The sequence below is a fragment of the Coregonus lavaretus genome, assembly GCF_964263955.1.
Source record: "Coregonus lavaretus genome assembly, chromosome: 16".
NCBI classification, from domain to species: domain Eukaryota; kingdom Metazoa; phylum Chordata; class Actinopteri; order Salmoniformes; family Salmonidae; genus Coregonus; species Coregonus lavaretus.
In genome coordinates, this window is record NC_140003.1 from 25,437,571 (window position 1) to 25,460,668 (window position 23,098).

A 23,098-nucleotide genomic window follows, 5' to 3' on the forward strand; every position below is an offset into this window, starting at 1 on the left:
CACCGGGTTACGGGAGCCATTGGCGAGAGGAGGGAAGGAAGTTGTAGAGGCACGGCGAGAGGTACTGAGGTGTATTACCAGTCCGGTCCGGCCCGTTCCTGATCCCCGTTTAAGGCCAGTGGTGTGTGTTCCCAGTACGGTCCGGCCTGTTCCTGCTCCACGCGCCAAGCCTACGGTGTGCGTCGCCAGCCCTGTCCGGCCTGTCCCTGCTCCACGCACCAAGCCTACGGTGTGCGTCGCCAGCCCAGCCCAGCCTGTTCCTGCGCCGCGCACCAAGCCTGCGGTGTGCGTCGCCAGCCCTGTCCGGCCTGTCCCTGCTCCACGCACCAAGCCTACGGTGTGCGTCGACAGCCCAGCCCGGCCTGTCCCTGCTCAACGCACCAAGCCTACGGTGTGCGTCGTCAGCCTGGTCCGGCCCGTTCCTGCCACTCGCACCAAGCCAGGGGTGCGAGTCGTCAGCCTGGTTCAGCCCGTTCCTGCCACTCGCACCAAGCCAGGGGTGCGAGTCGTCAGCCTGGTCCAGCCCGTTCCTGCCACTCGCACCAAGTCAGGGGTGCGAGTCGTCAGCCTGGTTCGGCCCGTTCCTGCTACTCGCACCAAGCCCGGGGTGCGAGTCGTCAGCCAGGTCCGGCCCGTCGCTGCTCCACGCACCAAGCCTACGGTGTGCGTCGCCAGCCCGGCCTGTCCCTGCTCCACGCACCAAGCCTACGGTGTGCGTCGCCAGCCCAGCCCGGCCTGTTCCTGCTCCACGCACCAAGCCTGCGGTGTGCGTCGCCAGCCCTGTCCGGCCTGTCCCTGCTCCACGCACCAAGCCTACGGTGTGCGTCGCCAGCCCAGCCCGGCCTGTTCCTGCTCCACGCACCAAGCCTACGGTGTGCGTCGTCAGCCTGGTCCAGCCCGTTCCTGCCACTCGCACCAAGCCAGGGGTGCGAGTCGTCAGCCTGGTTCAGCCCGTTCCTGCAACTCGCACCAAGCCAGGGGTGCGAGTCGTCAGCCTGGTCCAGCCCGTTCCTGCCACTCGCACCAAGTCAGGGGTGCGAGTCGTCAGCCTGGTTCAGCCCGTTCCTGCTACTCGCACCAAGCCCGGGGTGCGAGTCGTCAGCCAGGTCCGGCCCGTCGCTGCTCCACGCACCAAGCCAAGGGTGCGAGTCGTCAGTCCGGTGAGGCCCGTTCCGGCTCCACGCACCAAGCCAGGGGTGCGTATCGTCAGCCCGGTCCGGTCCGTTGCTGCTCCACGCACCAAGCCAGGGGGGCGCATCGTCAGCCAGGTCCGGTCCGTTCCTGCCTCACGCGCCAAGCCAGGGGTGCGCGTCGTCAGTCCGGTGCCTGATCAGGTACCGGTCAGCTGCTCCACAACGGAGCGTAAGCAATCCGCTCCGTCGATGTCCAGTCCAGATCCAGCCAGCGGGGTCAGACCGGACCAGGGGCGCTACGGGGGAATTATGGAAGGGTGGTGGTCAAGCCCGGAGCCGGAGCCGCCTCCGAGGAGGAATGCCCACCCAGCCCTCCCCTGTTTGGGTTTTGTTGAGGCGCGGTCGCAGTCCGCGCCTTTGGGGGGGGGTACTGTCACACTCTGGCTCTGGGGACTTTATATGTTGAGCCAGGGTGTGTAGATTCCGTGTGTTTATGTGCTGTGTTTTGAGTGTCTAGTTGTTCTATGTCTATGTTGGCCAGAGTGGCTCCCAATCAGAGGCAACGAGTGTCAGCTGTTGTGGGTTGTCTCTGATTGGGAGCCATATTTAAACTGTATGTTTTCCCTTGGGTGTTGTGGGTTTTTGTTCCGTGTTCGGTCATTGTCACTGAGGACTTCACGAGTCGTTTATTGTTTTGTTATTTCGTGTGTATGCTTTAATTAAATAAAGCAAGTATGTTCGCAACTAACGCTGCGCTTTGGTCCACTCCTTCATACGACGTTCGTGACATTCTGACCCACTGGGAATGTAATGAAAGAAATAAAAGCTGAAATAAATCATTCTCTCTACTATTATTCAAATATTTCACATTCTAAAAATAGTGGTGATCCTAACTGACCTAAGACAGGGATTTTGTTACTAGGATTAAATGTCAGGAATTGTGAAAAACTGAGTTTAAATGTATTTGGCTAAGGTGTATGTAAACTTCCGACTTCAACTGTACATAACATGGCTTTCTAGTTTTTCTTCAAGACGCCCAGATTCCATCAATAGCTCTCAGAGTACGTGCTTATAGTAGCTGACTGCAGGAATGTCCATCAGAGCTGTTGCCAGATAATTGAATGTTAATTTCTCTACCATAAGCCACCTCCAACGTCATTTTAAATAATTGGGCAGTACGTCCAACCGGCCTCACAACTGCAGACCAAGTGTATGACATCGTGTTGTCGAGCGGTTTGCTGATGTCAACGTTGTGAACAGAGTGTTTCATGGTGGGGTTATGGTATGGGCATGAGGCATGGTGGTCACACCAGATACTGACTCGTTTTCTGATCCACCCCCCTACCTTTTTTAAAGGTATATGTGACCAACAGATGCATATCTGTATTCCCAGTCATGTGAAATCCATAAATTAGGGCCTAATTTATTTATTTAAATTGACTTATTCCCGTATCTGAACTGGAAGTCTTTGAAATTGTTGCATGTTGCGTTTATATTTTTGTTCAGTATATATTGTTTTTACCCAATTAGACTATACAATAGATATCCTCACATCCGATAGGTTGGTACGATGTCAACATGAACTGAAATGCTTGTTTCCATTTTTATTTGAGAGGTATGGCAGCTTAGTAACTGACTGATTTCTTTTTTTTTCTTTTCTCCTCAGAAATCAATGAGTGTCTTGGGTTTGACATGTGTGCTCACTATTGTACAAACACTAAAGGATCCTTCAAGTGTACTTGTGACAGGAATTTTAAGGAAATCAATGGAAACTGTATAGTAAAAGGTATGGACCATTTTATTACTGTACTGTATGTGCTAACTGAAGTACATTGAACTATCAAAGACCTTGCTGTGTATCTTGAACTACGATTGTTAACTGTTGTAGTTTCAATAGATATGTCATGTTTTGCTAAATGAATTAAAACTTTAGTATAAACTAAGTATAGTATGTATTTCTATAAACTGCAACTTTTTCTTGAATATTGTATACCCTTTATTTGAATTGAAGAGTTTTATTCAATAGCTATTAAGATAACACTGTACTCATAGACTGTACTGTATCCTTAGCACTCTTGTAAATATACTGTCATAGTCATCAGATTAACTTTACATTAAGATGACAGGATTGTATAAGTAACACTGAATGTATACAAAACCAGCCATTTAACCATTTTAAAGAGTATAATACTTGAGTCTGCATCTGTTTCTGATGTGACCAATAAGGATTATATATTACGGGTGTATACCTCACTGTGATACATATTAATCTATCCCACAATTCCTACTGATTGGCACCGTGGGTAGTAGTAATAATAAATGACTGGTCTTGTTGCTATGTGATTATGTATTATTATTATCCTGATCATAAAGGAACGTGATATAGGGTGGTTTCCTGGACACAGATTAAGCCTAGTTCTGGAATAAAAAGCACTTTCAATGGAGATTCTCTATTGGACTTGCCTTTTAGTCCAGGACTAGGCTTAATCTGTGTCCAGGAAACTACCCCAGAATGTTTATAAATGATGACTTGATTACATACATTAGAGAATACTTTGCTTCTGTAAATGAAATTATGCTGTCAAATTGTTGTTTAAAACCCCAAATGGAATTGAGCCACTTTTCATTTTTTTTGCATATTAATAACTCAACAACGGGCAGGACCAGAAGATCGAGTGCTCTACATAGCTAATGACACTGAAATCCGAAGTTTTGTGTATCCATTTAACCAGAGCCATGGACACAAATTCCTCACTCGCATCGAGGACAATGCCCGCATTATTGGGATGGATGCTCTGTTACACCAACAAAAGTTTATCTGGGCTACACAGTTTAACCCTGGTGGGCTTTTTTACAAAGAAATCCTAGACAAGAGTCAAAGTAAAACTCATGTCGGAAACATAGTAAGTATCTCCAAAGGTGTGGTTGGAAAGTGTACTTTACTTTTCAATGTATAATTGAATGTATGATTTGTACATTTAATATCCATATGCTAATATCAACAGGGTATCTACATTATTAAGTAGCCCTATTACAATATATGCATGTTTCTTTCTTTTCTAAAGCCATTGAAGCTACATTGTTGTTGCATTTGAGGACAATGAATTATAGAATGATTATAGCAATGAGAGCTTGAATACAGCAGTGAGCGTTTGAAGATTAAATGTATAACTCATATAGTCACATATCTTATTAATGTCTGTGAGCGAGAGAACAGAACATTAGCAAGGTGCCACGCTTTTTCCAGTTATTGTTTGACCTAAAGTAATGAATGTCTCGGACGTAATGAATGTCTTGCCTGCTGACAGTCGGAGAGAAAGCTAGCACAATGTTTTAAGATAATTACACATCTTTCAATGTCATTTGTAGATACTCTTATTCTAAGACCATGATGTACATTGATCTAAAGTTTGAGCCGTTGTCACGTTGGAAACATTGCATAAAGTATTATGGGATCACACGTAAGACTTCTTACACATTTAGCATAGGCTACTAAACCTTTACTAGCATCAAGTATTGCATTAAACAGACCTTTTATCAGGTTTGATAGAAGAAAATTCTTCACATCTGAATGTTAAAAGTTTCAAGTTTATTTGCCATGTGTAATACAAATACCTTGGAAGTCTTCGTCATGTTCACGATGTCATGTTTATAAGCTCTCATTTTCCTTGCAGTGTTCAGACTTCCGTAGACCGAGAGATGTGTCTGCTGACTGGATTACAGGAAATATCTATTGGACAGACCACTCTCGGATGCACTGGTTCAGCTATTACACAGCCCACTGGACTAAGCTCAGATACTCTATAAACGTGGGCCAGCTCAGAGGGCCAAATTGCACCCGTCTGATAACTGACATTGCAGGAGAGCCGTACGCCATTGCTGTCAACCCAGCCCGAGGGTAAGAGCATTCTTTTCAGACCATGTCAAATTTCATCATTATGTTTTCACTTTATACCATTTTGTTTTGTCGTTATTTTGCCAGTCTCCCGGAGAAAGACAGCTGTGCAATTTTTAAATATTCATCCAAGATTGTATCCAATATTTGTTTTCTTACTGAGTTTAAGATATAAGTATAGACAGAGATTCTAGGGATTCTCTAAGTATAGACAGGGATTTGTTTAATCCCCTGTTATCCATGAAGACCAGGGGTCTCATTATTAAAGATGTTTTTGCACAAGAAAGACTCAACCTTGCATGTGCCAGTTTTCCCGCAAAGGTTGGTATTTATACATTTTTAGCTTGATGGGAAAGTGTGCATGTCTCCACGCAAATCTCAAACCATGCTCAGTGTTGGGGTAGTGAACTACATGTAGTGCAACTAGTAATTTAACTACATTTTATGTAGTGTTATCAAAAGTTATTTTTTTTTGCCATGTAGCGGTGTAGCTAACTACTTGAACTAAGCCTACACACTATTTATTTTTGCAAAAATAAAATAATAATAATAATTTTTCCAGCAGCAGACCCACCTAATTCTCACTTGTAAAAAATAGGCTATATTACACATTCTGTTAACACTTGACTCCAGAGTGATCTGTTCTTGCAATTTGTAGTCTGACATTTCAGATTTAGATATATTTTTTCACGTAGTAGTTTGGATGTAGTGAGATACTTAAAAAAAAAAGTAACTTTAGTTAAGTAAACTATGTTTTTCTTAAGGGTTGCTTCCAGTGTGAAGTAATTGGTAGCTTGGTTATATTTTCAGAGTAGCTTCCCCAACTCTGACCATGCGTGCGCACAACTTCTAAAAGGTTGATTTTTTTTTTTTTTTTTTTTTTTTGATCAACTGTATTGCAAGCAAATAGGCTTATTGTTCGTTTGGGGGAAATGGAAGGTGTTTGATGCACAGGAATTATAATAATGGTAGGCTAATAAATAAAAAATCATAGGCCTAATGATAAAACCAATGCATTTGCCATTGGTAAGGAGATTGCATAGCAGCATGTTGTCTAATATGTTTATTTAACTTTTTTATTAAATAGGCCTAAATCATAATCATATTGCAGGACATCTCTCCTTTTCTTACATAACTGGTTTAAATTATTCACACTACACAACAAATCGTAGGCCACCATTTATCAATCGCTCATTCAATTGCTAAGCATGCTCGAAAGTAAATAGACCTTTTGGCTCGAAAGTAAATAGACCGGTAGCCTTGACAGGATGGGTAGGCAACAGTATTGCTGTGCGGTATTAGGAGTGCGACATCATACCCTAACCTATTTAATCTCAGAGCCTATCCCAAGGCAGGAGATAGAAACACAATAATGTATTGATAAACCAAATATTGAACAACAATTTCTCTTTTGCATAGAAGTGTGGGCTGTAGCGTTTACTCTTAAATTGTTCAAAAGGACAATCAATCTTCCAGAATGTGCAGCTAGTGTTTGGCACTCGCTAGGCAGCATGTATTTTAAGTTTGGAAAAGTCACTGCAGCATTCTGCCCAAACCTCTACAGAAATGTGATAATTGCACTTTCTTTTAGGAATTATCATGGCCCAGTTCCAACATCTCCAAATCTTACAGCAAATGAGGGAGGGCATTTTTGTTACCATAAAAGGTGAATGGAGGGCATTTTCCAGGCAGGGTTTTAACACTCGTTCATGGCCGCACAAATTTAATATGGCTCTGATTTATCAATGAAATATGTATATGTTGCGTGCGACAGAGTTGATAAATCCCAATCATTTGTGCCGCACACAAATCCTTAACTCCACGTATGCCAGAATTTAGTAAGAAATGTACGCTGGTTGATAAATGAGGCCACAGATGTTATGGACACCTAGCAGGAAATGCTTATCTTTGCATCTTCTACAGGATGATGTATTGGACAGTAATAGGTGATCATTCTCATATTGAGGAGTCGGCTATGGATGGGTCCATGCGTAGGATCCTCTTGGAGAAGAACCTCAGGAGACCAACAGGTATCTACAGTACACTATCATATTAATCTGCTTGTATTTTCCAAGTCCATTTTTATATTTTCATTGAGATGTGATGTTGTAGACTAGCCTGGTCCCAGATGATCTGTTTGTGCAGTCTTGGCAATGAGAACAACCATAGGAGTTGGCAAGACAGTACAAACCGATCTGGGACCAGGCTAGTTGTAGACTAGAGGATAGATATGTTTGAAAATAAGGCCATGGAAAAAAGTAAATGAATGTGTCTGACACACCAAACCTGCTGTGATGGTCCTGGGGGAGACACTTAGTGCTGATCTACTTTTTAAAATATGGTTTGGCCTCCTTTAATGCAAGGGACACATGCACTGTCTGCCAAGGTAGGGGGAATTTATAATTTGTGGAAAAACACACACCCATTTAATCGCCATGACAACTTGAGTCATTTATCCAGTCAAACACATGATAGAAAAACATTTTATAAAAAGGGAAATGTAGGACATAACTTAAAATGTCTGTCATCAAAAGAAAATACAAATATACTGTATATGTCCTGTAGTATGATTCAACGTTAATGACTCTTGACTGCATAGAAAGTGAGATATCTAAAGGAGATAAATAAAATAACTGTCTGTTTATGCAGTCTATCCACAGCCTAACGCTGTTTAGAACCTGAGGGCTGTCGGAATGAAGGCGTCCATATTGATCTTTACACAATTCATAAGGAAAATAAATATCTTCCTCTCATCCTCCCCAGGTCTGGCCATCGATTACTTTAACCAACGTTTGTATTGGGCTGATCCTGAGCTCTCCGAGATAGGCAGTGTGAGATTGGATGGGTCGGACCCTCTGGTGGCAATCAGGGACAGACACGGTAACACCACCACTGAGAACAAAACAAAGATTGACTATCGAAGCACATACTAGCTACTGATGTGATCATTTGTTTAATTTCCTCTACATTTGATCAACAGATTGCTACAATAATAGTGTGTGTGCGTGCATGCATGTGTGGCTATAGCAAGCTGTTAACCAGTGTAGTATAGTACTACTATCTAACCACACAGATGAGGTTTCCTACTAGCTACTACTACTGTCCTGGGATTTACAAACCCTCATTAAAACTACAACAGTGTTCATGGTCATATGCTTCTTTCCACCCTACCTTTATTCTGTTTCCACTGCTGTGTTTCCAGGAATATCCCAGCCATACAGGATTGACATATTTGAAGACTACATCTACGGGACTGGGTTAAAACACGAGGTCTTCAAAGTTCACAAGTATGGCAAACAGCCTGTAGAGTTTCTCCACTTGGGTCTCGAGAAAACGACCAATGTCATGATCTCCCACCGATACAAGCAGCAAGATGGTAAATAAAAAAAATCTACTGCTTTGTTTCAGTGGGTATTTTAATGAATACAAGTGTTAATGAGGGTCAAGGGTAATACATGGAAATGATCAGGGTTGTGTAATGTGGATATTGAAAGTACCAGCTGAACGGCATTCTAGTGTAAATGCAAGCATAACAAGGGCAACTAACATGATATTACAGTAACAAACAAGACGACAATGCACCATGATATTACAGTAACAAACAAGACGACAATGCACCATGATATTACAGTAACAAACAAGACGACAATGCACCAATGTAGCATTGATATTCTAGCTGGTTATGTGGGTCTAACTCCTGAATGGAAGAGCTTATAGTCTTCTTGAGCTAGTTTTTCATTTTCTCAAGTGTGGGACATGAGCGAGTCATCTCATTTCCCATGATAGGACCAATATATTTCACATTCTTAGCCTCTACTCGGTTGCTATTTATTATCTGTGTATTGTTAGTATTTATGGAGCGTCGGACATATCTTCTTCAGTAAAGGGCAGCTGTACCGTTCTCCAAAGACTCATTAGTCCAGCCATGTAGCCTACTCTTTGGGCAGCAAAAGTTACTGCACATCTAGCAGAACAGAAAGACCCTGAGTGTTGGTTTGATGTCTTCAGCAAAACACACTGACACCCTCTTCTTTCGCTAGCTTTGATCCACAATGATCCCTATAACCCCGAACACAACACATCTGTGTAATTCGAGAACTATTTTTGTTCTTTTTCGTTGAAAACCCAACACTTCAATTGACTTATTGGAGCAAAATGGCAGCATGCTGCTGATGTTGTGCATATTGAAGTAGTGTTCACTAACAGGGCATGGTAATCCTCTAGGACAAGGCATTGAGTGGAATGTGGATCATGTCTCTTGTTGATTCTGAATAGCAATACATTTGTGAATAGTATGAAATAAATCATAAGGTTTAGCCTCTTCCCTCTCTATGTTGTCAAAGAATAACATGTTTTGCCTCAAATAATAAATAAAAAAATGTTTAATTGAAGAATAATAATAAAGGCATGAATGTGTTTTGTTTGTTGATGGCTGTATTGAAGCTTTGGCTGGAATAATGAATCCTCTTGGCGTTTGCCTCTTGTCTTTCAGCGGTGAACCCATGCCTGAGAATGAACTGTGACTTCATGTGTCTACTGAACCCAAAGGGTGCCACCTGCACCTGTCCAGAAGGGAAGGTACTGGTCAACGGCTCCTGCAGTGATGTCAACATCTCAGGTAAGCTCTTCAAGACCGCTGCCTAAACTTCACTTACTGCCTGCCAACGTAATGTCACCTCTAAAACTGCTACAGTAGGCAATCCAGCTGAGGTGGCACTTGGCCAATGCAAATTAATGAAGTAAAATCTTTCTGAATCGCTCAGGATTTTGTGTACTTCAAAATAAGACTTGAAAGTGGAGGTGCATGTTTTGAAATGATAACATAAGATTACATGCTTGTACAGTATCATGCTCTTTCTCCTGGCCCAGCTAAATGACACTGATGATGATTCATAGTTTAGAAGGTACTTCAGAAAACCTGTCCACTAGTTCAGCATAATGAACATGCTGTGCATTATTGTTGTGTTGTAGGCGAGCTGTGCCGGCCACCGTGTGAGAACGGCGGGCGCTGCCTGGCCAATGAGAAGGGCGACTGGCGCTGCTACTGCTGGCCTGACTTCTCTGGAGAACGCTGTGAGGTCAACCACTGCACCGACTACTGCCTCAACGGAGGCACCTGCATGGGCTCACCCCTGGGTGAGTCTGCTGTTAAAATCCATATATTGATCGGTAGATAAATGGATGGATGGATGGATTGATCAGAGGGTGATTGACATAAGGCATTATGTGCTCAGCTGTCTTTACTCATAAGTAGTTAAGTTGTAAGGACTCTCTGGGTTGTTGGGAGTGGTCAGTATATCTAAAGGCGCATGTGCTACAACGGTCTTACAACATTGATTGATTGATATAGGTAGAATAAGCATGAAGCATAATAGAGACGACATGTTAATAACGGAACCGATCATGTCTTATTATTATTATTATTATTATTATTATTGGCCCATTATTCCCGCTCTTCGGAGGACAAAACTAAACTTTGTTTTTACAGCTTTTTCTTTTTTTGTTACATGTACATTCTACACACACATTTGACAATTTGTCTCAAATTGTTAGTTTGCCACTTATCCTGACTAATATGGATAAACTAGAATAGTGCAGAGCACTTCAGTTTTACTTCACGTCGCCGTGCTAAAAACCAGTCAACCGATTACATAATGCATGCAAGAGGGCAATTATTCACAACATCAGTCTCTTAGAACTGATGCTGTGTGGTCTCACGAGCAATTACCCCTAGCGATAGATGCATTTGGATTGCTGTGGTTTTCCTGACTGTTACTCAAATAAAACATTTTTGTTTTGAAGATTCGTGAAAATGTGAAATCGCTTCATGGATTTGTAAACCTTGAAAATGATGAAAGTCCATTTTAGAGAGTGTGCTAAATATAGTAGCTGAGTGTTGAATGCTAACACATACATAAAAACTGTAATTGAACAGTCGGAGTAGTTTTAATGCTCCAGTCATTACTGGGGATAGATAAAGTATTTAGAGACTGGTCTACAACTTTTGATTTGAATCGTTTAGTCTGGGAAGTGAAATGTTTGCCCTTAAAACAGATTTTCTCTATCTCCTCTCGTAATAAATGTGTAATCTATCATAAAATACTTTAACTTGCTACACTCCCTGGCCATTTTATTCACAATATCTAAGACTCTTGCCCGGGGGAATGAAGACCAGGTATTTGATAGTTTGGGAATAATATGTTGAACATGTTGGTGTCCTCAGTCAATTGAGTTCAAGCTGGCTGCCTTTGTATTATGACAGCAGCATTTGGTTAATGAGCTAGACAGATGCCTGATATTTGTGTCAGTGATATGTAATAACATTCTGTTTTTAAGAGACAAAGATAATATTTGATTGAAGAGAAGTTAGTATCACAGTGGGATTTTAAATTAGTTGGAGATTTGGAGGCAGGGTTTCTCATTTGGTTTCTCAATCTTGTTTGGTTCACCAGCCCAGTCAGTATTATATGATGAATGGTACCCTCATTTATGTCCAATGCAGTCGAAGAGGAGTGAAACAAAGTGATGGCCTATTTGTTCCGCTGCTGGGCATACAGTCACTGACTGTTCTGTGTGCTGTTCATCCATGCTAGAAGACAGAGTTGTTTCATAAAGTAAGAGGTTTCGCTGTGTTGAGCACACATCCCCAGGCTTGGGGAGTATTGTTCAAAATGAGCGATGGAAGCAGAGCTTGGGAGAGCTTATTGTCAAATGTGTTTCCTCAAGTACCCCAGTTTAGTGATGGAAGAAAACAGGTCTCACTGGAGACACCCACTGTAATCAATTAAAGGAAATATTTCAGTTATTTCTCTCTGACTTCCAGGGACCTTGTGTTATCAAGGAACTTTTATCTTGGGTTTTTCATATACTTGATACTCAACTTTGGGAACAAACACACACATCCTCAAAAACACTTGAGTTATAGTGTCTTTGTAATAAACAATGTAAATGGGACATGCCCAGAATTGTCAGCCAAACTCTCAATCCTCTCCTCTCCTTTCCTCTCCTCCCTCCCTCCATCCCTCCAGGGAAGCCGACATGTCGGTGCCCTGTAGGGTTTACAGGTCCGTTCTGTGAGAAGCGGGTGTGTGATTACTACTGTCTGAATGGTGGTACCTGTGATGTCAGCCTAGGGAACCAGCCGGTGTGCCGCTGCATGGCAGAGTATACTGGAGACCGCTGTCTGTACCGTGAGTAAAGGGATTCAATTACATATGGACTCTTGGGGGTGCCTGTGGTCAAAATATATTTTTTGGGTGGCCCAAATGTATATTTCAAGTCCCATGGAGAGCCACTGATTTGTTATGAGGAGCACAACCCTCCCTTAATCCACCAGCAATAACAACAAACTCCACATAAACATTTGACCTTAACACAATCAGTATCAACCTACCCTGTAGCATTCCCAAGATCACTAAAGAACAAGAATAAACAACAATAGCTGACCATTTATATTCAGTCACACTCTCTAGAAAAATATCTTTTTAGTTTTGCATATTTAAGGCTCCAACGATAAATACTAAATCAAACAATGAAAAATATTATATAAAAAAATACCAGAAAGGGCATTTCATAGCTACAAATACCATGTGTGGGTGAGAGAGTCATTGTAAATGCCACTCTAAACAACCTTTGGGGGTTTCTGTGCTTCACTGATAAAATATTTCCTTCCCTTATGTTGGCTTTGTCATTATAAATTGTGGGGAAAACAATTTCAACTGACGCCATTACTGCGTTTCTACTGTAACTTGCCCAAGGGGTGATACGTTTTCATCTGTGGACAAGATGCCATTTGATGCGGATAATTAATTCTCATTAAAGGCCTGTTAAATTGTAATCAAAACAACTAAAACTATGCTCCCATTTCCTCAATATGAAATGCACCTCTTTCTCTCCTTCTGTCTATTCTCTCTTTCTGTCTCTCTTTTCCTGTCACTTGGTCTCTATCTCGCTCTCTCTTTCTCGCTCTCTCGCTCTTTCTTTCTCTCTCTTCTGGTCTTTCTCTCCTCTGACAGACATCTGCCATCACTACTGTGTGAACTCCAAGGCCTGTACGTTGTCCAGTAGTGGCCATGTAGAGTGTGTGTGTCCGGCCAAATACGAGGGCAACAAGTGTGAGGTGGACAAGTGCCTGAGGTGCCACGGAGCACCTTGCCTCGTCAACGATGACACAGGAGATGTGGTCTGCAAGTAAGTTGTTAGCATCTCACAACATTACTTTATATTCTGTGTTGGGTTAACGCCTTAGAGCTAATGCTTGATGTACTGTAGTTGAACAGTCTTCCATGTAATGTTTTACCAAAGTATTTTCTATGGTTCTAATGCATTAACATTTCATAGCTTCACATTTTTCAAGGCTGTTGACACAGAAAATAGGTCATAATCACAAGGTTATCAATCAGTATTCTTGCACTCTCAAACAAACAATGAAAGAATGACAGAAATTGTGGGACACAACTCAGTGACAGCAGCTTTCCTATTTGTTCCTTCAGCTGTACTAATGGCAGGATGGCACCCAGTTGTCAGCTATGTGACGGCTACTGTTACAACGGAGGTACCTGTCACCTGGACCCTGACACCAACCTGCCCTTCTGTCAGTAAGTACAGTAATTAGCTATTAGCAATAGCCTGGAATAACAATAGCCTAGGAAAGTTATCTTCTCTTTTCTTACTTTATTCTTCATTGCCATTCAGTTGTGCCAAACAGCCTAAAGTGGAACCAAATCTCCTTGGGCTTTTATTCTAATGATTGATTTTTGAAAGTGGTGGTGGCATAGGGGAGTAAAAAAAAAGAAATTACACAGGGCTAAGATCCTAAGTAGAGAGAGTTTGACACCAGTGGGCGCAGGCCATGTCACAGTAAGATACAGGATGTTATGGCTCAATAAGATGAGTCACACCTGCCTCTACATGAGGGGCTTTGATGTGGCTATAGATCTTTAGAAAGCTAACCATCTGGGGCAGTGTAGAAGAAAAGAAGCTCTGTATGGGGTACAGTTACAGGAAGTAACCATTAACTCAAACTACTGAAACGTTACTGTTCTGAACGTATCACACTGTTCGTTTGTCATTGTCTCCACTCTGTGGTAGGTTTCAGGAGAAAGCGTATACACTATTTTGATCTTCAGTGATAAGGAGTGTGTTATACAAGTTATGAGTGGCAGCAACTCCATGGCAATGACTGGTAGAGGACAATAGGTTGGCTCCAGAGACCTGTGGGAATCATCCAGGAGAAAGAATGCTCTGCGGTTCTGGTGGTCCACAAAGATTAATTTCAGCTCCGTTATAATCAATGTTAAAGACCTCCCCACGGAGATGATTGGAAATCCCTCTGAAAAGGGAAACCTTGTTGCTCGAACAATCTTTTTTACTGCCCCATTGTCCATTGTAGTTAAAATGAAATTTGTGGCCATGACTGGCAAGATTCAAGGGATAGAATCAATTTCTATGCAAATGATCCCATCTCGTTTTCTACGAGGTTAACAGATCTTGATAATGTGGTTTATTCATTGGCTGCGAGGCATAGAGATTAGGTTAGATGATGGATACGTCTGTGTCAAGAAATCATAATGTTTGACCTTAAACTATAACAGAGTAAATTAATATCTTATCCGAGCCACCCGAGAAACTCCACAGGCAGAAAAATCCTCATTGAGATGGTAATTTTCTGATAACTGTCTTAAAGGTCTAAGGGATTTTCAAAACTCATCAATGTGTTCCGCCAGTAAATATAATCAGTGTATATAAACATAAAGTGGGCATAATAATTGTTTTGATGAATTCACTGGGCACAGACTGTTTATCAAGATCAACATGTTCATAAATAATCTGCTTTTAAAATGTTCTGTAAATAAGCATAGTGCGAATACATAACTACTAAAAACTTATTTTTTGCCTCAATGGATGTGGTTGTCTTTAGGCTTTTGCATTAATTATAAAAACATGAAAGTTTACCAAGGGACAAATCTATTAAAGTATTTTGTTTGTTGCCATGCTGAAGGGTTTCCATTTGCCTATACAATACCTACCCTGGTTGTTTTGATCAATACCACTCCACTACACTGTTTTACAGCTGCACGTCAGGGTTCAAGAACCAACGTTGTGATGAGCTGGCCAACCCATGTGATTACTTCTGTCAGAATGAGGGGATGTGCACTATCACTGCCCTTAACAAACCACGCTGCAAGTAGGTCCCTACCTCACTTCCTGTGGCTGTTCCAGGTCTCACCCTCCCCCCTCTGCCCTCTCGTCATTCAGCTCCATTTCAGTCAGTGTGATGGTCAATATAACACTTTTCCCCCTCTAATACAGTACCTACTCCCTCTTTAACTCACTGCTAACCATCCGCATCTCATTCAGCCCGAGCTGACATGCCCTTCGAGTAACATTCAAGTGATGTTGTGATGTGACGTGACTATAGGGGACCTGTTGTGACCTGCATGTATGGTGACTCATTTTGCAATGCAAATTGGGAGACAAGAAAATGTGGACCTGGAACTTTGAGGAGTTGCATAGTATCTAGATATGAAATAAGTACATTCAAAGCATGTCAATGGTTATGTTTTAGATTAGATTACAAACCATTTTCTGTTCATCAGATCTTACCTAGTATTTTCCCTAACAACATTGTATTTGATATTTTTCCCATTCAAATTAATGATTGTCCATGCTGTGACATTCTTTCTATGGGGGAATGATTCATTGTTTGTATGTGTGAGATGCTATTCTCATTCTTATTCCTGATTGTTTGGTGTTGTGATTCTTGGAGTGCATGTAACTTAGTGTAATTCCATACCTTCCGTCACCATCCAGTTGCAGCCGTCAGATCACTCATGCTTTACAGACACATCAGCGTCAATCAAGTCCAATCGGAAATCACCTCCTCTAACTAGGGTCATCACTCCCATTGGATACCATCCAAACAGCAAACCAGATGACTCCTTGTTTTCTTACTGTTTTTTGCTGAATATTCATCATGTTAATCAGTATGTTATCTACTCCTCACTATATGTAGATGTCTTCTGTGTGCTTTATATCAAATCTACTGGACTAAATCTGTAATATTTTAATCCATGGTTTAGTGTCTCCTTTGCTCCCATAGTGATCATCCTATGTGGGGATTAAGGTAGAGAGCGCTAAGGACTATGGTTGATTTTCTCCTCTCTGATTGGTCTGTTCTAGGTGCTCAGCCAATTGGGCAGGGACACAGTGTGAAAGGCCCGCCCCCAAAAGCAGCAGATTGGACAACACCAGTGGAAGTAAGTTCAGGAGTCACCACTCACCCAGTGTCATACATAGCCATCCTCTGGTTAGTCTTTTGGTTATGGTTAGGTGGATTGTCAACACGTAGGCCTAACTATAAACAGAGAGCAAGAGGCGAAGTGAGAGGGTCCACTCCCGTCAATCTGTCCAAGCGGGAATACGCCAATAAAAGCAGACCAATAAGCAGACCGCCTGCCTTCCCAACATTGGGACAACGACTTCCATTTTTAGGCGGAGACCATCTCGTCTTATATACAGTATCTCTGCTATAAAGCTCCACTCCACATTTCATTCTAAATGCCTAATGCTTGCAAAATCAATTTTTTCAACTATAAAACGTATGTTTCTTTGCAGGACAAGGATTGTCATGACTTCAAATACATTTTTATTTGTCACATGCGCCGAATACAACAGGTGTAGACCTTACCGTGAAATGCTTACTTACAAGCCCTTAACCAACAATGCAGTCTCAAGAAAAATAAGAGTTAAGAAAATATTTCCTAAATAACTAAAGTAAAAAAACGTAAGTAACAATAAAATAACAATAACAAGACTATTTACAGGGGCTACCGGTACCGAGTCAATGTGCGGGGGTGCAGGTTAGTCGAGGTAATATGTACATGTAGGTATGGGTAAAGTCACTATGCATAGATAATAAACAGCGAGTAGCAGCAGCGTTTAAAAAAGGGGGGGGTCAATTCAAATAGTCCGGGTAGCCAGTTGATTAGCTGTTCAGCAGTCTTATGGCTTGGGGGTAGAAGCTGTTAAGAAGCCTTTTGGACCTAGACTTGGCGCTCCGGTACTGCTTGCTGTGCGGTAGCAGAGAGAACAGGCTATGACTAGAGTGGCTGGAGTCTTTGTCAATTCTTAGGGCCTTCCTCTGACACCGCCTGGTATAGAGGTCCTGGATGGCAGGAAGCTTGGCCCCAGTGATGTACTGGGCCGTACGCACTACCCTCTGTATCGCCTTGCGGTCAGAGGCCAAGCAGTTGCCATACCAGGCGTTGATGCAACCAGTCAGTTTGCTCTCAATGGTGAAACTGTATATTTTTTTGAGGATCTGAGGACCCATGCCAAGTCTTTTCAGTCTCCTGAGGGGGAATAGGTGTTGTCGTGCCCTCTTCACGACTTTCTTGGTGTGTTTGGACCATGATAGTTTGTTGGTGATGTGGAAGCCAAGGCACTTGAAGCTCTCAACCTGCTCCACTACAGCTCTGTCGGTGAGAATGGGGGTGTGCTCGGCCCTCCTTTTCCTGTACTTTCAATAATGCCTGAATTGCTTCGCTTTGCTTTTCTGGTTGGCTGGATGGAAGTTTCACCATCCAATTATCTACAGGAGTACAAGTTTCATCATAGCACGAACCGTGGTGATACGTTGGCACATGAAAATTATTAGAATATGGCAAATATTAGTCAATTATTACATTCTATCCATGCTGGCTTTGGCGAGCTACCTGAGACAAACAGGAAGGGGATACAGGCTGTCGCCAATGTATTAATGCGCAATTTGCCTTAATGGGTAATGGAAACACTTTTTTTTTAATGTTTGATGTCATTACGTCCAGCTGTTTTTATTGAGACAATGGTTAAATGGAAACACACCGTCACAGGCAATTGTGGCATCTATTTTCTATGCAAACTTTCTAAATGTCGACAAAAAATCACTGAACAAGTTAATGGAAACATAGCTTGTGATAACAGTAACAGGAATGCAATTCCATCCTTTATCTTATCTGTGTTTCAGGGAGCATAGCCATCATCGTGCCTCTGGTCCTGCTGGTGATCTTGATCACAACGGTGGTGGCGGGCGTTTTCATCTGCAAACGAAGGCAGAGGTACAATAGGTTAAGCCTAATAAGTAACCATGCTGGCTGGTATGTCCTGTGATATGTGTTGTATGTCTTGTAGTTTTATGTGTATGCCAGGAATGCCTGTATTATTGCCAGACATATTTCCATATGGGACAATTAAGTATTCACTTCAATTTAAATTGTGGTGTGGCTGGTGATCTCCAGTAAAACATACCATGTATTATCTCTTGATAATGAGTGCTGGTTGTCCTCCTTATCCCAGGGGGAAGCGGGTGACAAGGCAGCCCATGACGAATGGAGGGATAAACGTGGAGATAGGAAACCCTTCCTACAACATGTATGAGGTCGACCACGACAACCATGCAGATGCTGGCAGTCTTCTGCGACCAAACTTTACACTGGACCCTCATAAGGTTTGTATTGGCAGACTATGTACAAAATCAGCCATTTGTTTTGTGCGTAATAACATGTCGTGTAAATGCAAAAACACACAGATTGGTAGAATATTGTAAGTGTGTATTGTTGAGGAAAACTGTTATTGATGTTTCAATATTTATTTGGGATAATATAATTTACAGAGACATAACATTGTAGTCTCACCTGTTAATACATCAGTATGCAACCATCATCCATCCTAGTCATGTAATCAGTAGTGTGATAGCAAAATGAGGCTTAAGAATCTCCTCTTGTGGCACACCAGACCGTCTATCCACGGTTTAAAATAAATGTGTAGTTATATTGGCAGATGGCGCATAAACCTCAGGTATATGGAGAGAAACATTAAGGTGCTCTGTACCATGGGAACATTGTATCTGCTGTTGATTAATTTTCTTCATAGGTCTCGGCACTGCACTAACGCTCCGAATATCAAAGAAATCATAACAGCTTTACTGATCTATCTTGTTATCTAACTTGCCTGCTACCACTTCAAGCTTAATGCGTTTAGTTCTCGCCATGACAACTTTGACATCTGCTATTGTCAGTCCCACCTGGATCCCTTTTCATTAGAAAGGTAAAGGCAGACTGAATCACAACTAGCGCACTCCTCCACTCTATCAGTGGATGCTGTAGGTGAAAGTTGCCATGGTTTTTTGTTGAGTTTGCATCCAAAATCTAAGTTCCAAAACCAAAAATGGATTGACAATCTCATTTTCTAGTCATCACATCATTTTGAGTTCCTCACTGATGTTGATATATGATGGATTTTCAATTGGATTTTATCCATATACACTTGTGGTAAAGCGTTTGTTGGTTGACAACAGCTTGGCATGGTGAACATCGGCAGAACTTGTGTGTTGCAGGGCTGGTGTGTGAAGTCCAGTGACCCTGGCACCCTGGGCATACATACTGTGCCCAAGGAGGTGATACCTGGACAGGTGATTTCTCCTGTCCTTCCTCTTAGTTTAGACCAGCCATTCTCAACTGTTGTGTCAGGAATATGGGCAGAATTTAAATAATTGACAATGAAAAAGGTGGGACTGTGGTTCCCTTGTCATATAATTGGTACATTTACTATCAATATAGCATTACAAATAGTTTTCCAGATCGCATTATGGCAACAACAAAAAATTTTTGATGCGAATATTGGATCACTAATGAGACAACCTGTTTCAATTTGGGTCTCGAGGCAAAACCAGTTGAGAACCACTGGTTTAGACAACCAATCTCATACAGAGGGAGCCATAATGTCTTCCCATTCACTATAAAAGGAACAGATGTGAGCTGTAGAATGTTTGTACATCTCCTTTTGGCAGGAAGCCTGCAGACAGTTGTAGTGCATTTTAGTGATTTTAGGTATAATTCAATTAATCTTGAAGTATTTAAAAATGAAAAGTATTGTTGCACTAGTAAAGACGACCACTTCTGAATGTATGCTACCACCAATTTGGGAACAAACATCCCATTGGAAAAGCTCAGTCTTGCTAATTTTATATGCATATTAGGAGTAAACAATGCATGTTTAATACCGTATCTTTGACTAATGTGCATGAGCTATCTTCTTTCTTTCCTGTTACCTTGCAATAACAGTTTTAGCTGATATGTTTATCTTTACCCTTCTTGATTAACTTTAACATAAAAAAGTTGTCTGTTGCCTCTGTAACAAGAGATAACAAAGCACTGTTTCCTCTAAGCTGACTATTAGTACTGTGTTTATTGCAGTGCAACATGAGAGACATTTAACATAGAAAAATCAAGGTTGTCTGTTTCCTCTGTATCAAGAGAAATCAAAGCACTGATGTTTAAGGGCGTGTTCATACGGGGCACCAAATTACATAAGGTATATTCTTATGCATTGTTGACAGCTGTGCTGATGTGATATGTCTTTGTCATATATGTAACAGCATTTTTACTTCCTTAATGCAGCCCATTAACTACTCCAACCCAGTGTATGCAAAGATCTACCTTGACGGACAGAACTGTCGGAAACCGGTCATCAACATAGACGAGAGGAGAGAGCTACTCCCAAAGAAACTAGAGGGGACAATTCGCGAAACCGCTGCATAGCCTAACTTTACACTTTCTACTCCTTTTATAAGACAGTGTACAAATGTATAAAAACAAGAGGAAAATAAGATTTTTCTATTTCCTATCAGGCTCCGATCCTGACGGTTAGGTTTGTTGGTTTTTAGCATCAGCATTACCTCCTCATTTGTGTGCTGAACACTTTTATTTCCATTTTTTTAGTTTCCGTTGTTTACTTTGTTTCTTGAACAATTGTTATACAGCACTATATAGTATATACTGTATGACACTGAAGTAAAGCTGCTGACTTGCAAAATACCTTATTAACACCAGAACTCTTCTGTTGTAAAGAAACGTTAAGATCGATACATTACTTATTTCTGTACCTGTACATGTCTTTCTCTTGTTAAAGTGGAACCAACAACTTGCTATTCTGGTGCAGTATACAGTACTAAAGCAGGTCTCGATTTTTCCTTTCTGAACAAATATCTCATCTTTTAAAAACAATAGTTTGAGGTTGGTCAAGTTATGATTGCTATGATTTCCAATGTCATTACTTTCCTCAGAACAAAAACTGTTCTTCACAAAAACATGTTATCATTTCATGGCTTCATACATGAGCAGTGAAGCTTGTTTTCGGTCTGTGTTTGTATCGTTTGATTCAGCCATGATGGATACAATCCAGCAATGGCCAAGGTTAGTTTTAAGATAGTCCTTTTCCGTTTACCTTCTAATTCAATACTCTACAGTGTTATAGCATCATGTTCATGTAATAATTTCAAACATATATTTGCTCTGCTACAAATGGAAGATATTTTACTGAGGGGTCTGAAATGTATACTCCATCTAAGAAATTATGTTTGGATCACAGAGATGATTGAAGCTTAACAAGAATGTTCTGAGAATAGTCACAGATATACACAGACATAGACGTCCATATTTTTTTAGGTCTCTTGTCCCAACATCTATCTACGTTATGGCAAAATGATTTAAACACAGAAAAGGATTTAACACAACTTTACGGCTACAAAGTGACTTTAGAGAATTATAAAAATACTTTCTGTTACTTTCAGAAAAGGAAAGATGATAGATATAACACATTTTATAATTTTGTATTTGATTTGTATGTTGTTTGGCTGCTTGTATTTTGAAGAAATGTATTAAATGTAAGTACTTTTATATAAAATGTAAATCAATATAAAATAAAGGGGGCTTATTTCCATTTCAAAATAAATATTTGGGTTTCTCAGATCTCTGCTTGATAATGGCGCTAACATCAGACTTCAACATGATACAACATCGCAAGTTATTTCACATAAAATGTTACCCCATGCAAGTGGTAAGATGAGCATGTGGCATTTTTTCCAGCAAGACACCTGTTGGAACAATACCTCACATGAAGGGATTTAAAGCTAGAATCCACAGTTGAAACAATAACGAAGCAGTCTCTGTTTTGGAGAAATGTAACTACTCTCAAATTCACAGACAGAGCTAAGGATGCAAGGACAAACCATCGACAATATCAAAATTATAGTTTTTGAGGATATACAGTGTTTGATTACATTTACGTTGTTTACAAACATTGGCTTAAAAAAAGTGTATATTTTGGGTTCTGATGGGGTAAGACAGTTGAACTAAGCTCATGAGGCATTTATAAGTTATATTTATCAAGAATCAATGGGTATATATCATTCATTTATAAGTCCAAAAATGGATGTAGCAACTAAGGATTCTAGCTTTAAGTGACATACCTGTCATATTTCCAGGGTTTGCGTGGTCCCTGACCTAACAAGTCAATCAACAGCTGAGACATCTTATCAGTGGTATGGAACAGGCTAAGAGGACAAGAGGGTTACCAGGGTGTGTGTGTGTGAAGGCCAAGTGCATGAATTACCTCCGACGATGAACACGCCATCAACGCCCGCCACACAGCACACTAAATGGTAATTCAGTCCCTGAGAGTTGTACAACACAATGGCGATCATCTGCACCCCTCAGTGTTTCACCTGCTCTGTCACCATGGCAACCGTATGATGGCGAGGGAGGACAGACTGACTGATTGCACTTTGTCCAGAGTGCTGCTCCCAGCTCCATCCCCTGGCATCAACATAAATCTGAGCAGCTGAAGTGCTGCTCTTTGATGTGGCGTAGCTCTGATATGATCTCAAATTCGTACCAGGTTTTGAGTCTCCCTGAGTATGTGTACACTAATTATACAGTGTATTCGGAAAGTATTCAGACCCTTTGACTTTTTCCACATTTTGTTACGTTACAGCCTTATTCTAAAATGGATTAAATTGTATTTTTCCCTCATCAATCTACACATAATACTCCATAATAACAAAGCAAAAACAGGTTTTTAGAAATTTTTGCAAATGTATTAAAATAAAAAAACAGAAATATTACATTTACATAAGTATTGAGACCCTTTACTCAGTACTTTGTTGAAGCAGCTTTGGCAGCGATTACTGCCTCGAGTCTTCTTGGGTATGACGCTACAAGCTTGGCACACCTGTATTTGTGGAGTTTCTCCC

General features: G+C 41.2%; 1 protein-coding gene across 1 annotated transcript in view; it reads left to right on the forward strand.

Annotated features, from left to right (window-relative positions):
* lrp1bb (low density lipoprotein receptor-related protein 1Bb) overlaps positions 1-20,606 on the forward strand; it is a gene marked incomplete at both ends in the record, with an annotated part of 417,763 nt that extends 397,157 nt beyond the window's left edge. The window contains 17 exons of the mRNA XM_084179294.1: positions 2,800-2,919; positions 3,795-4,036; positions 4,808-5,031; positions 6,952-7,058; positions 7,792-7,908; positions 8,231-8,404; positions 9,521-9,646; positions 10,000-10,164; positions 12,057-12,218; positions 13,044-13,218; positions 13,521-13,625; positions 15,101-15,214; positions 16,210-16,286; positions 18,035-18,125; positions 18,364-18,514; positions 19,403-19,477; positions 20,466-20,606. Of these exons, the coding sequence (XP_084035420.1) occupies positions 2,800-2,919; positions 3,795-4,036; positions 4,808-5,031; positions 6,952-7,058; positions 7,792-7,908; positions 8,231-8,404; positions 9,521-9,646; positions 10,000-10,164; positions 12,057-12,218; positions 13,044-13,218; positions 13,521-13,625; positions 15,101-15,214; positions 16,210-16,286; positions 18,035-18,125; positions 18,364-18,514; positions 19,403-19,477; positions 20,466-20,606 (2,366 nt within the window). The remainder of the gene's footprint in view (positions 1-2,799; positions 2,920-3,794; positions 4,037-4,807; positions 5,032-6,951; positions 7,059-7,791; positions 7,909-8,230; positions 8,405-9,520; positions 9,647-9,999; positions 10,165-12,056; positions 12,219-13,043; positions 13,219-13,520; positions 13,626-15,100; positions 15,215-16,209; positions 16,287-18,034; positions 18,126-18,363; positions 18,515-19,402; positions 19,478-20,465) is intronic.
* Positions 20,607-23,098: the final 2,492 nt, after the last annotated feature.